General features: G+C 41.6%; 1 protein-coding gene across 5 annotated transcripts in view; it reads right to left on the reverse strand.

Annotated features, from left to right (window-relative positions):
- The window catches only part of vps13c (vacuolar protein sorting 13 homolog C), a 275,727-nt gene that overhangs the window by 209,474 nt on the left and 50,403 nt on the right, over positions 1 to 15,850 (reverse strand). For all 5 annotated transcript variants that reach the window (XM_048520896.1, XM_048520895.1, XM_048520894.1 and 2 more), the window contains 4 exons: positions 14,073 to 14,182; positions 13,798 to 13,857; positions 4,726 to 4,785; positions 268 to 348 (listed from right to left, as the gene is read on the reverse strand). In XM_048520896.1, coding sequence (XP_048376853.1) covers positions 268 to 348; positions 4,726 to 4,785; positions 13,798 to 13,857; positions 14,073 to 14,182 — 311 coding nt within the window. The remainder of the gene's footprint in view (positions 1 to 267; positions 349 to 4,725; positions 4,786 to 13,797; positions 13,858 to 14,072; positions 14,183 to 15,850) is intronic.

A 15,850-nucleotide genomic window follows, 5' to 3' on the forward strand; every position in this document is an offset into this window, starting at 1 on the left:
TAACCCCAATCACTGGCAGTAACATGAAAAGAACAGCTGAGCTAACAGAAGTTGAAGAATGGCCATCTCTGAAGGCAACTCAGATGATTTTTCAACAAACATTTCCCTGGCTTTCATCTCTGAGGAATGGCAGCAACATGTTTTGCGGGTCAAAGAAAGGAAATGAAGGAAAACACAAAATCTCATATAGGACTGTTCCCATGACAATTCACAAGTGTAATTATAATAAACATTTGTTTCTACCAAATCAGTGTCACAAATACGTACCAAGATTTGCTCCCTCGTGTTACCGCAAAACAGTAAGCTGTTCACGTTCCAATAGCCACAAAGGCAATCTAAGCGGACAAGCTGAAGAACAAACAGATGCTTTTACTCCCAAAGTAAATCAGCTTTGAATTTAAGACCACAGAAAAGGAATCAAGGATTATGTCACCATAACTGCAAGCACTTGATATTTTGTAACCATGACACACAAATGAACTTACATCCTAATTTAACCACATAAACAATTCTGGTGGAACAAGATTTGCAGCATTACTCCAGAACGCACAGTAAACATCTCTTCAACACCACCAGGCCCATTCCCAAAGGCAAGAGACCCTAACTACTGCCATGTTCCAGAGGAAGCTGCTATTTGGGCCATACGTCTGTGCCGCTGTAACATTTGAGGAGAACCTATCTCCTTCAATTACCAAACAAACAATAGTACAGATCTTCAAAATCTGACTAAATAAAAATCAGATAGTAGGAACTGCTGATGCTGGAAAATCTGAGAAAACAAGGTGTGGAGCTGGATGAATACAGCAGGCCAAGCAGCAGAGGAGCAGGAAGGCTGACGTTTCAGGCCTAGTCCCTTCTTCAGAAAGCCCTTTTCCTGAAGGGGGGACTGGGCCCGAAACGTCAGCTTTCCTGCTCCTTTAAACAAAAATCAGGTCAGGTTTTTATCGAGTTCTCGTGAAAGATTGCCCAGTTAAAGCATTAATTCTGTTCCTTTTGGCTTGGTCTTTTCATTGTTATTTTTCCTGCATTTTCCTAATTTCTTCTTTAATGAGATACCCAATTCCATTCGAAAATGCAGTCAGTTTCTACTTGGCAACCACTTATGGAAAAACTTTTGTTCTAATTACCCTGTCACAGCAAAAGCTTCTAACTTTTCCTTCATTTCTCCAGGGACCATCTAAAACCTGTCCTCTATTTGTTCACAACTCACCAGCCAATGGAAGCAATCTTTCATTATTACTATTCTAAAGCCTTTCAAAGCTGTGTTTTCAGCATTACAGCACCTTCATTAACCTTCTGCATTCTGAGGTAAATGACAATGCTGACATCCATTATTCATACTGATATCCTCTTATTTCCAAATCATCTTTTCCTGACTTAGGCCACAGGACCATTAGATAATGGAGCAGGACAAGGCCAATCAAGTCTTTGCAACAAGTAAATCTTGGCAGAAATCACAGAATCCCTACAGTGTGGCAACAGGTCCTTCAGCCCAACAAGTCCACACCGACCCACACAGCATCGCACCCAGACCCATCCCGCTATAACCCATCTAATCTATACATCCCTGAACATAATGGACAATTGAACATGGCCAATCCACCTAAGCTGCACATCTTTGGACTGTGTGATGAAACCAAAATGTTTCTCAACCCCTTCACCTGCCTTGATCCACTCAAAAGAACCTCTACCTAGCTCGGGCTTGAACACACTCTAACTTAGCCTTCTGTAAAGAAAAATCACCACCTTCTAGCTGAAGAAATTCCTCCTTATCTTGGTTCTAAAGAGCTGCTCCTTTACTCTGAAGCTGTGCTGTCAGGTCGTAGTGTCTCAAACTAGTGAAAATATCTTCTCCAGTTCCACTCTCTGGGTTTGCAGAATTCTGAAATTTGCCATCGCCCCCGCCCCGACAACCCATCCTTCTAAACTCCATTGAGTACAGACCCAGAGTCCTCAATCACTCCTCTTAGAATAAACCCTTGATGTCCTGGAACATTTTCGTAAATATCCTCTGGTCCCCCCTCGAAGACCAGTACATTCTTCCTCAGATTCAGGGGTGTACTGCTCACATATTCCAAACATTCTCTGACCAGAGCCTTATACAGTCTCAAGTTCATCCCTGCTCTTGTACTCTAGCCGTCTGGAAATGATAGCTAATTACTTGCCTTCCTAACTACGAATTGAAACTGCATGTTAACCTGAAGAGAATCCTGAACTAGAATTCCCAAATTCCTTTGCACTTCAGATTTACAAAACTTTTCTCCATTTAGAAACAGTCTATGCCTCTTTTCTTCCTACCAAAGTGCAGAACCTCACAACTTCCCCCACCGTATTCCATCTGACACCCCCCACCCTGGCTTCCTCAACACCTGTCCCTCCACCCATCTTTCTTTCATCTGTAAACTTAACAACAATTCCCTCAGTTCCTTCATCCAGATTGTTAATGTATAACGTGATTAGTTGTGGTCCCAACACTCACTCCCGCCTTCTATCAGACACCCAGTCCTCTATCCATGCTAGAGATAACAATGTGTAAAGCTGGCCCAACACAGCAGGCAAAGCAGCATCAGAGGAACAGGAAAGCTTACGTTTTGGGCCTAGACCCTTCTTCAGAGATAGGGGAGGGGAAGGGGATTCTCAAATAAATAGTGAGGGGCAGGGAGGCAGACTGAAGGTGGTGAGAGGAGAATATAGTTGGAGATGCGACAGACAAAGAGGTGGGGCTAGAACCAGTAAAGATGCATGTACATGGGGAGCTAGGGATGGGGATACGTCACTCTAGGGAGGACAGACAGGTCAAGGGGGTGGGATGAGGCTAGGAGGTGGGAGTGGGGCCTGAGGTGAGAGGAATGGATAGGTGGGAGGAAGGACAGGTTAGGCAGGCAGGCAGGGACAAGCTGCGCAGGTTTTGGGATGTGGTAAGGGGAAGGGATATTTTGAACCTTGTGAAGTCCACATTGATACCATTGGCCTGCACGGTTCCCAAGCAGAATATGAGGTGCTGTTCCTGTAACCTTTGGGTGGCATGGTTGTGGCAATGCAGGAGGCCCAGGATGGACATGTCATCTGAGGAATGGGAGGGGGAGTCTAAGTGGTTCACAACTGGGAGGTGCTGTTGTTTAGTGTGAAGCGAGCGTAGGTGTTCCACAAAAGTGGTCCCCAAACCGCCTCTTGGTTTCCCCGACGTAGAGGAGGCCACAAAGGGAACAGTGGATACAGTATACCACATTAGCAGACGTGCAGGTGAACATCTGCTTGATGTGGAAGGTCTTCTTGGGGTGTGGGATGGGGATGAGGGGGGAGCTGTGAGGGCAGGTGTAGCACTTCCTGTGGTTGCAGGGAAAAGTGCCGCACGTGGTGGGGTTGGAGGGGAGTCTAGAGCAGACAAGGGAGTCAGGTCCTTCGGAAAGCAGATAAGGGCAGGGAGGAATACAATGTATATACGTCTTTGGTGGTGGGGTCGGTTTGTAGATGGCAGAAGTACCGGAGGATGATGCCTTGGATCTGGAGGTTGGTGGGGTGGTATGAGGACAAGGGGGAATTCTGTTTTGGATGTTATTGCAGGGAGGGGGTGTGAATGATGAGTTGCAGGAAATGCAGGAGACACGGTCAAAGGTGTTCTTGCGTTCCTTGTAAAACAAGGGCATCTGAGATGTTCCAGAGTGGAATGCCTCATCCCAGGAGATGCGGCGGAGGTGAAGAATTTGGGAATGGGGTGGCATTTTTGCAGCAAGGTGGGTGGGAAGAGGTGTATTCTAGGTAGCTGTGGGAGTCGGTGGGGTTGAAATGGATATTGGTTTCCAGGTGGTTGCCAGAGATAGAAACAGAGGGGTCCAGGAAGGAGAGAGATGAATCAGAGATGGTCCAGGTGAACTTAAGGTTGGGGTGGAAGGTGTTGGCGAAGTGGATGAATCTCTATCCATGCTAGTATCTTGCCCCTAACAAATGGGCTCTTATCTTCTTTAGCACCTTGTCCAAGGCCTTCTGGAAATACAAATAGATCACTGGCTTTACTTTGCCTAGCATGTTCATTGTCTCCTCAAAAGAATTCTAAAACACTTGTCAGACATAACCTCACCTTGACGAAGCCATGGTGACTCAGTCCTTGTTTAACCAAGCAATTCCAAGTACTCTGCAATCTCATCCTTAATATTGGACTCCAAAATCTTACCAAAAACCAGAGATCAAGCTAACTAGCCTGTAATTTCTCTTTGAAACAAGGGCTCACATTTGCCATTTTCCAGTCCTCTAGCATCATCCCTGACAAGTGATTCCTCAAAGATCACTACCAGTGCCTCCACAATCTCCTCAGCTATCTCCTTCAGAACCAGGGTGTCGTCCATCCGGTCTGGATGACTTATCACTCAAACCTTTCAGCTTCCTCAGTATCATCTCCTTAGTCATGGCCACTACATTGGCCTTTGTCTCTTGGTCTCAAAGTTCTGGTATGCTATTGGTGCCTTGCATTGTGAAGGCTGATGCAAAAACAAAAGATCCAAACAACTCCAAGGCAAAGCATCACCAGCTGCAACTACACACCCAATTTCTGTCCACTAGTCACCTGTGAAAGCATGCAGTTTTTAAAAATGGTATAAACAAATATAAAGTATTCTTAACAAGCCCAATAACACTATTAAATATCTCATACATACATCCAGAATACTCCCACAACTAATCAACTTGAGATGAATCAAGGTTTTTCCATTTAATGTGACAATCAAATACCTTATAGATGATTTTTGCAGTATCACTCAAAATACATGGGGTCCAGTTTTCATCTGCTGTCTAGAAATAAAAATGTTTGGTTAATATTATGTGGTTTTTCAAAAGCTATTTGCACACCTGTAGATATTTTTAAACAACTTATTTAGACCTGTTATTCCAACCTCTGGAGTAATGGGATTTGAACGTGTGCCTTTGAGCTCAGAGACAGATACTACGATTGCTCCAAAGAGCACTCCATCCCCAACCATCTGAACTGCTCTGTATTTAAGCTTGATTTTCATGTGTGAATTTTGAGTACTTTTCAAGCAACAGTACAGTGCAGTGAACATGAGAGGACATAAGGAGGTAGCACTGACCCTGTTGCTCTATTCCATTATAGGAATATCATAAAAAATGAATTATGGTATGGACATGATGAACCAAGTGACGCCTTTTGAGATGCAGCATTCCGACAGTTGGGAAATTACTAGTTAAGAGACCTGATTTTTCAAATAATGTCAGAAATATCACAATGCAGGAAGGTGACATTTGGCCCATTCTGCCTGCACCGACACTCTGAAAGAGCATTACTTACTGTCATTTCCCCACCGTTTACCTGTAAGCCTATATATCATTTCTATTTAAATAGTTATCTGATGTCCTCTTGAAAGCTTCAACTGAACCACTACACTGCTCCAGACAATGTTCCCTCCACACAAGGCAATCACAGCATGGGCTTGGTGTACAAAATGACCACAGGTATAGATAGACTCGACAGCCACAGACTGTTTTCCCCAGGGCGCAGGTAGCTATTACGAGGGGGCATAGTTTTACAATGAGTGGAGGGAGATATGAGAGAGATGTCAGAGGTAAGTTCTTTACTCAGAGTGTGGTAGGGATATGGAATGCATTGCCAGAGAGGGTACTGGAGTCAGCCTCATTAGGGGCATTTAAGCGGCTATTAGATAGTGTAAGGTAGGGGTGGAAGTTAGATAGGCCTGAGGTTTAGGGTACAAGTCTGGCACAAGATTGTGGGCCGACGGGCCTGTACTGTGCTGTACTGCACTGTTCTATGCTCTACATTCTCTGTCTTCCCATTCCAGAAGTCAGTGACGCACATGGATCTTATAGGCCTGCACAATGGGTAAGAAAGAGGAAAACTCACTTCAAGGCCCTGCATACCAGAACACTTGCTGTGAACGAGTTTTGTCCTTTGTCGCATTTACTCCTTAGGCAAATAGTTTTAAACTTACGTCCTCTTGTTCTTCATCTTTTTACAAATGGAAACACTTTCTCCCTCCGCTCTGTCCAATCTCAAATGATTTTGAAAACTTTAATCAGATCTACTCTGAGCTTTCTTCTCTTCAAAGAAAACTGTCACAACTTCTCCATTACTGATATATTCCAGCCCTGGAACCATTCTCAGCAATCTATGTCTTATCTCAGGGATGTGCACGTTTCCTAAAGTAGGGTGCCTAGAGATGCACATAATACGCCAACTGAGGACTAACTGGTATCTTACATAGAGAAGAGGAGCAGGGAGTTTTGAAGAACCTATGGTCCTATTGACAACGCCTAGGAGATATCACATTTCACATTAACTGCTCTCTCCACCTATCCTGCCATCTGGAATGATGTCTGCACATATCTACACGGTAACAGTCTTTGCGTTCTACTCCAGCAATTAATGGTAATTTCAGGGATGTAGGTGGTGGGGGGTATCAGTAATGGAAACATCGAATGTTAAATGTTATGCTGGAAATGGTCATAGCCTGGCGCCAATGTGCTGTGAATGTTACTTGTTGGATTATCAGTGCAAGCCCACATCAAGTCCAGTCTTGCTGTATGCAGGCACAGACTGCCTCAGTGGAAGGAGTCACAAATAGTACTGATCATTGTTCAATGAAGGTTTCACAAAATCACTTCTAACATCATGTTAGAGGGCAAATCAATGTTGAAGTATTTAAGATGGTTGGGTGTTGCACAGTGCCCTGAGAACTTAGTGTGAATCACTAGGCAAAAACAACTGTTCTCCAAGAGCCACAACCATTATCCTTGGGTATGGCCCAAAGCAGTGCATTGTTTCCTTACTTACATTGACTTCAGATTTCAACTTTGCTAACAGACACTGATGCCTTACTCAAAATCAAATTCTGCACTGATCCTATCGTCAAAAGAGCTGAAATCAGCTGTTTCATGCCTAGCTGAAATCAGCTCTTTCATCCATGCTTTGACCAAAGTGCATTCAAGTCCTAACTCAAGTGCTCTTGGCAAAACCCAACCGGCTATTCGTAAGCACCGTTTGCCAACAAACCTTGAGATCACTTGGTTGACTATTCAGAAATCAACTGATGGGGCAGTGACGAAAAGAACAGATTCATCCTACATTTTTATGAACAAGATATAACTGAGCAATTTCTGTTTATCTGATAGATGCTAGTGTTTGGTTGCACTGGAGTACTATGGTTAGGGGTGCAGTGAAGTCTCCAGTATTTCAGTCAGGGTGTCAACAGATTTTACTTTTCAGCTGTTTCTTGTAAATAGTGTCCTCAGAAGTCAAAAACATATCATCCAATTGGTCGTTCTGACTGAAGATGGATGCAAATGCTTCAGTTTTCTTTTGCACTGAAGTGCTGGTCTTTCCTGCCATTAAAGGACAGGAACACTATGTAGTCACCTCATGCTTCCGTCAGCTGTTTTAATTGTCTACCACCAGACGTGGAAAGTCTGCAGATGCCTCATTTGATCTGTTAATTGTGGGGCCATTGAGATCCGTCTTCAGCATGCTGTTTCCAATCTTGACAGTATACAATCCTGTAGCTTCCTATGTCGAGCTAAACCTGGAGCTTCTCTGACCATACACTCCCACACCCGTCAGTGGAACGGGGTTGACCACTGACTTTCTGCTAATTGTGGGATAAGGCCAACAAGGTTTAGACCGTCGCAGATTAGCTCGGCTGCTGTTGTCAGCCCAAAGCAGCTCATGAAGGCCCAGTCCAAGTCACGTGACCTATTCCAAATTTATCCCACTTCACATGATAATATTATCACACAAAATGGGGATGGCCTCGGTATGGAGTCAATTCTTAGTCTAAGAATTGTGTGGCAATCATTCCTATAAATACTGTTAATGACAAATGATAACGTGGAGTAGGCTTCTCCTTCCTGATGGTTTTCTCCAAGCTCACGTTTAACTCATACCCAGACGCTGGCATAAACAAGCCAGAGGGCAAAGCTTTTCTATCAAATGATGCATTTGTTCAAGTTTAACATCACATGAAACAGCTTCAACTTCACACAGGCATTAAAATTTCCGAAGTAGATTTAAGAATTAAACCTATTGCAATTTCATCCTTTTTTTAGAAAATTGGCATGCACAGAACACGACTCAATTTTAAACATTTCATTTATCCACTAAAACGAAATTTTCAGCTTATTGAGTGTCAAGTGAATAAATCAAAGACTTCTTCAGTAACTCTAAAATTAGTCACGTGACATAATTTGTGCAGCAAGGATTGCTCCGCTCACCCCTGCCAGCTCATATCCCTGCAACTGAGCTGACCTTCTATTTGGTTTATTTGGTTGCTGCAATTATTTCACATTAGGTTTAGCTTATAGTCACAGGACGACAAAATGAAGCAGAGCAAAATAGCAAACAAAGACACATCCCTCCCTGACATGCTCAATGCTTTCTATGCTCAGTTCGAGCAGGATGCCAGTGGCATGGTATCACCTGTCCCAACAGCCCCAGGCACACCTGTTCCCTCCGTCATCACTGCACATGTCAGATCAGTCTTCCTGAGCGTTGTTATTAGACTGATGAATGGACATTGTAACTGTAAATCATGCTCATCTTGTTATGCGGCCTCCTGTGCAGTATAACCTGAATGCCTCAAATCTGGCCAAGCACTCAAATGATGTGTATGTCATTGCTTACTATGATCTGCTTCTAGTGCTTGCAAACAAAGCTTTTCATTGTACTCAGGTGGATGTGACAATAAATCAGATCAGATCAAATTAACAAAATTTGGATGAAGCATTAAGTTAACTTTATTTATGCATATAGAAGCAAATCCGGCAGCCATTTCCCCAGAGTCTATAATTTCACAATTGCAACCTAATCAGTGTCAATGAAAATTGCATATTAGAATCCTCCAAATAAATGAAGCCACGTTATTTTCCACAAATAACATGTTCAACATTGCTTTTCCAATATTGGAAGGAAAATTGGAAATGCGTATACAAGTTAGAACTGTTAGATGTATAAAATACGTGTATTTTAGTTTGATAAAGTATAATATGTTGCAGCATGACAATTAATCACCAGAAAGCTACAGGTACAGAGAAACCTGGCTATTAACTTTATTAACCAATACGCGTCATGTTGACATTTAAAGTTACTTGATGTATAATTTTGAACCAAAACACAAAGAAATTCCATTTGTTGACAAAGGACTGCTACAAGTCATTCAATCCTTCATCTTAACTTATCGACCAACACACAGTAGCCAGAGAAGAGTATCAATGTGGCAACTTATCATTCGTCTCATCCACCCCAGGTAATGCAGAAATGCCCGGTGAAACAGACAGGCTCGTTACGTCAATGTGACTACAGCTTCATCTTAGAAAATCTCAGCCATAGCTATAATGCAAAGTCATTCAAGATCAATTCAGTCGAACAATTGTCTGAGAGGAGAACAACTAAAACCAGCAAAAGGAAGCTGTGATTGTTGGCTCTGATGCATTGACCCTACTTTTTTCTAGTGCTGCAATGACTGCAGGCACAGTTGTCACATACAGGAAATTAAAATGCAGGTCATCTTCACCACTGACCAAGAATTCTGCTATAAAGTTGGCTGCCCTTTTCTGTTCCATTATTTTGCAAAAACACAACAAATTTAGGAAAGACAGTAAAATAGTGAGTGTCATTGAACCAGTAATCCCAAGCTAACGCACTAGGGTCAGATGTTCAATCCACTAAAGGTTGCAGATAGAATTTAATTTCCTTTTCTAAAATTGGTAAGGTGAATTTAACCTCAATTGTTGTGAACATTACAAGTTGTCAAAAACCTAATGTCTCGCCTGTTCTTCAGGGAAAGAAATCTGTCCTTACAGAAAAATAGGAACAACAAATCGACGAGCAGTAGGATATACAAGGTTTCTTTGAGCCGGTTCCCCGTTCCATATGTTTATGGCTAATCACAGCACTGTACCCTGCCCCTGGTTTTGCCCCATGCCCTTTGATCATTTAAATCCTAAGAAATATATCTTTCTTCAAAGGCTTGAATTTTTGCCCTCAGTTTCTTGCAAAAGAGACTTTCACAGGCTCACCACTCTTAGAGTAGAGAATTTTTCTCATCTATCCTAAAAGGTTTACCCCTTACTCCTTAAACTGTGACCCCTGATGATCAAAAAAAATCCTTCCTGTATCTAGCCTGTCTAATCCTGTTAGAATTAAAAAGGTTTCAATGAAAGTTCTACCCAGTTCATTCTAAATTCTGGTATATATCATACTGACTTATCTGTTATGTCAGCCCCTGCCAAACCAGGTATCAGTCTGATAAGAGATAATGGGAACTGCAGATGCTGGAGAATCCAAGATAACAAACTGTGGGGCTGGATGAACACAGCAGGCCAAGCAGCATCTTAGCAGTGCAAAAGCTGACGTTTCGGGCCTACACCCTTCATCAGAAAAGCTTTTCTGATGAAGGGTCTAGGCCCGAAAAGTCAGCTTTTACGCTCCTAAGATGCTGCTTGGCCTGCTGTGTTCATCCAGCCCCACACTTGGTTATCAGTCTGATAAGTCTTCTTTGCACATCCTCTACAGGCAAAACATCCTTCCACAGTCAAGGAGACCAAAACTGCACACACACTCCAGACACGAGTGCAGGAAGACATCCATAATCTTGCACTCAAACTCTCACAACGTACCAGTTGTTTGCTTCATCACCTGCTGCACCTGCAACTGGTGCACAAAGGGTCCCGTTGCCATTCCCTCCCCAATTTAGATAACCTCACATTTTTCCACATTATATGGCATCTGCCATGTATTTACCCATTTGTTTAACGTATCAAATCGCACTGAAGTTTTTCTGCATCCTTACGGTCATTTGCAAACTTGGAGTTCTAATACTTAGTTTCCTCATCTAAATCATTAATATATATCATGAATAGTTGGAGTCCAAACACTGATTCCTGAAGTACTCCAACTAATAACTGTCTCCCACTTGGAATAAGACCCATTTGTTGTCTGCCAACCAGTTTTAAATCAATTTCAGCACACAATCCTCCAATTTCATACACTTCAATTTTATATGCTAATCTCTTTTGTAGGACTTTACAGAAAGCCTTCTACAAATCCAATTTAACCACATCCACTGCACCCTTGCCTCTTAGCTACCCTACTAGTTGGATCCTCAAAAGATTCCACATTTGTCAAGCTCGACTTTCCCTTAGTAAACAACTATCATCATTTGTTCTAAATGCCCAAATGGGTCATTAGAGTTCTTCAGGGAGAAAAATCTCATTCTTACCTGGTCTGACCTAGATGCAACTCCAGGCCCATAATATGTTTGGCTACCGACCACCCTCTGAATGGCATGGTGGTGGTACAACATGGAGGTTCACCATGTCTCACATTGAGAAGGTGAATCCCTCGTGGTAACCTCAGCCAGAGTGAGAATTTAACACACACTGCTTACATGACTTTGCATCACAAGCCAACGGCCCAACCAACTGAGCTAACTGACAACCCTATCCTCTGAATGGCTTAGGAAGGCACTAAGTTCAAACACAATTAGCAATGACCAACAAATGCTGACTGTATCAGTTTTTCCTATAATCCCATGAAAGAATAAAAACTAAGGAACTGACTCGTGAATGCACTGGAAGCATTGGATCTGTGGAGTTTAACTCATTTAGATTGTGGCACAAATTCCTGCACAAGCTAAGATCTTGGATGAGATGCAGCCAGGAACTGTATTAGTTATTAGTAGATGCTACTTACATTATTCTGAAGGCTTTGTGCTTGTGTATAGAAAGTCACCCCACATGGATGCTTGACAAAAGGCAAGATGGAATGAAGTCCTGCTTACAGCAAGCACCGAATTCTGTCAGATATCACCTGCTGCTCAGTCACCAATGCTCTGAGTAATTTCCAAGAATAACTCGGTAATCTGTTTTAGTGATGCTGGTCAGTGGACAACATGAATGCAAAATTCAGTAATGTTTAACAGATTTTTGTCAACAAGTTCAAATATATTGCTCCCCTGTACATCTTAAGTTACATAGATGTCAACATGGAACAGAACCTTTAATTATGACAATAATAGGATTTCACTTGACCTCATAAGCAGTTTTTGTGTGATTAATTACCAAGCTGTAACACATTACGTCTTAAAACCTAAAATCAACGGGATTAGGGAGAACTCCTTTTACATGCCTACGGACTAAATGAGACAAACATAGAATGCTAAACCAACTGGAAGCACCTGTGGGGACAGAAAGAGCATTAATCTTGAGTCCGATACAATTCTGACTATACGAGACCGCAGTTTAATATCTCGCCCGAAAGGCAGTACCTCCAACCGGGCACTGCTCCATTGTCACGAGTTGGACTGCTGGCCTAAACCACATGTTCAGCTTCTGGAGTAAGACATCAATCTAAGACCTTCCAACTCAGGTCAAGGTGTGATTTAGTGGGCTCCAGTTGGGAGGGCTATACATAAGAAGGAAGCGCTGTTTCTCAAAATAATTAATTATTTTAAAACCACTAAGAGCTACATCATTCCCTTTGCATCGAGTCTGTTGATACATTGGAAACAGCCAAAATGAAGAATTACAAATTTGCAGAAGCTTTAAGCAATTACAAATGATTGTCATCATGCTATCATGGTGATCACTTGCAGCAAAAACTGGGTACTTATCAAGCCTCCTTCACTTCATTTTAAATCATTTACACTAGTTCATGACAAGTCTTTTTTTAAATCCTTTCATTAAATGCGAGCGGTACTGACAAGGCCAGTATTTACTGCTCATCTCTAATTATCCCCAAGAAGATGGTTATGAGCACCGTCTTGAACCAATGTAGTCCATGTGGTAACTGCAGTCCCTGGATTACAAACAAGTTTCATTCCAAAGTATATTCATGAGTTGATTTGTACCCAAGTTGGACCGCAATGTAGTCCGAGAAAATAGATTTAAGTGCAAGTGAACGCTCATGTCTGGTTCTTAGTAATAATAATGCAGAATCTCATCCCTAAATATGAGGTTTTATAAGTCAGACATTGGACATTCTGCAGTTGTGAGGAAGGGTCCCCAAACCGAAACGTCAACTATGATTTCTCTTCACAAATGTTGCCTGACCTGCTAAGCTTTTCCAGCAACTTCTGTTTTTGAACCTTCATAAAACTGTGTTTAGCCACAATGACATTGTATAATAACCAGAACTGGGCACAAAGATGTGAGGATCCTTGAAAGGGTACAAAAGATAATTTGTTTTTCCTATTTCACAGGATGTGGGAATCTCTGATTAGGCAAGCAGTTAATGCCCATCCTAATTGCCAAAGTGACGGTGATGACATGCTTTATTTCAAGCACTGCAGTCAATGTGGTGTAGATACACCCACCGTGCTTTTAGAAATCCATCTCCAGGATTCCGATGAAGCAATAACAAAGAACAAGATCCAGTATGCATACAGGGTGGAGGAAATTTAACCACACAGCTGGATTGTTCACCGAGGAGCGAAGAGGATTGAGGTGAGATTTGACAGATGTACAAGATTATGACAGGCAAAGAAAAGCTATTTCCATTATCTCATCACCCAAAGACTAGGGATGCAGATTTAAGATTCGAAGCAAGGGAAGATGTAGAGCTGATGTAAGGAAGAATTTTTTTAAACGAAGCTAGCAGGAATGAACGGAGCTGGAGACTATCAAAGATCTCAGTAAGGAAATTAACGGCAGGACCGCATGGATAGATTTCACTAAATGATGTTGATTAAAGTGCTCTATACAAATCCAGCATGGACTCAATGGGCCTGACAGTCTTGTGGCATAAGCAACTCAAGTGTCAAGCGTTGTTGCGTGGATTACCTGCAAACTCAGTTCTCCTAAAGTGACACCAACAGAGATGGGCCTTGAGGGGTCAGTAATCTGAAAGAAAAATGAATATGTACAGTCATAAGCCAACTTAATTATTTAACAGTGTTAATGATAATAAATGATGCAGTGATACAAGGAAACAGATTCTGTCCTTACACATCATATACTAATCTTGAACTAAAGTTCCAATTATAAATGTTACTATGGAATTTGTCTAAAATTGGTAAATAAATAAAGCAGATATTTCAGCAAATATAAACACTTACAGCATCTTCGTATCTCACGTGAATGCTTGTTATTTTGATTTGCAGGTTTTTAATAATCTGTGTTGCAAGTTTTTCTGCAAAGGAGTCCTTTTTCTCTTCTTTAGGTTTATCTTAAACAGGAATAAATAAAAACTTGTCATTCTTCTTTCGAAAAAAAGGTCCTAAATATAAAGTGCGATCCCAGTAACTGACAATTCTGAGATGTGCTTTTGCACCATGTTTGAACATCCAGATTGCTTGCAAATTAGAAGCTGCCCTAGAGAAGTTCTTCCATTAAGTGAAGGCAAATGTCAATCATACATCTGAAGAGGACACACCATTGTTCACATGGCTCAACCTCAACAGTTTAGGTACATATTGTTGCAAAGGAGACAAGTGCTCATAAACTACGTGCTGGTGCTATATGCTGTGTCACCAATAGGCACCTGACAGCATCTGTTATCAATCAAAACGCTCAAACTTGTATTGTCTGATGAACAAATTGTGTTTAGCCTACTTGGGAAGTGATCTAATAGCTCAGTGAGGCAAATGTGTGAAGTTTCAGTATCATCGCACTGAAAGCCAGTGTCAATAATACAAGCTGGCAAAAATCACCTGTCACCAGATCTTACCTGTTTGACTCCTGATAACCCTTTCTCCCCCACTATCCTGTGCAGTTATGTTGCATAGTTTTATGACATGAAACTTGACTACTCAACTAAATAATACTCAAGCATCCCTAAACCTTAGCTATGGCCATCTTTCCTCCAAGGTCTCTTCAGCTAAACTACCATCTTAAATAATAAACTTCAAGAGTTTATTTCGGAAATAAAAACCTAATCGTATTTAGCTTTTCTTTCGCTTTTCAATGTGCTTGATGCCATTTCGAATACAATAGATGTTAGTAATGCAACATCTGGTTAATTAAATATGATCCATCTCATAGTTCTGCTCATTCTTCCAGTCAAGCTTGACTATGTACCCTACGTGCTGGTATAGTGTCATTATCTACAATCTGTTTTGGTCAGTTCATCCGCCTCAATGCATTACAAGAAATTCAAGAGAAAAGTAGCCTCAGGGCTCTGCTTAATTAAGTGATTCCCCCTTCCCCAACTTCAGCAGCCAAAAAAAGGGTCAGTTTTTCATAAGTGGCACATACAATCCGTTAATGCAAATCATACACGAAATCAGATTCCAAATATACTTGGAAAACACTTAGATCAAATTCTGTTCAGTTGTCTGCAGCAGCTATAAACTCCCCTGAATCGAAGGGCGATTACTAAACCCAACATATCTGAACCAGGATGAATATGAACACGAAATACCCAGAATAAAGAGAACTCAAATCAAAGAAATATTAAAAGATACAAAATTAGAGAGGTCTTCAACAAAGCTTTGTTAATGTTTCCAAAGGAATGGAACAATCTCGTACGCAACTCTATGTAAGAAAAATTGCTCGAAGTACCCAGCAGGTCATTCAGTTCCCAAGGACAGAGTTAACATTTTAAGACATCCTTTGGTTTTCAGTCATGGGCAGCAACGGGGGGGTAGTACAGGAAGAACCAAAAGGACGTCTGTAATAGGGTGGAGGACAGTAAAGATTAAATTCACAAGATTTCATAAACTATATCAAAATAAAGTGGTAAACAGGTGAAATAATGCTATCAAGGGATGGACCACCACAGAAGTCAAATACTTCGACAATTTTGACATCAGTCATTGCTTTGTGAAGATCCCTGGCAATGTCAATGAAATTAATCTCTAGAATGGGTACATGTAAGCAGACAGCATACTTCATT

Source organism: Stegostoma tigrinum, chromosome 36, assembly GCF_030684315.1.
Source record: "Stegostoma tigrinum isolate sSteTig4 chromosome 36, sSteTig4.hap1, whole genome shotgun sequence".
NCBI lineage: Eukaryota > Metazoa > Chordata > Chondrichthyes > Orectolobiformes > Stegostomatidae > Stegostoma > Stegostoma tigrinum.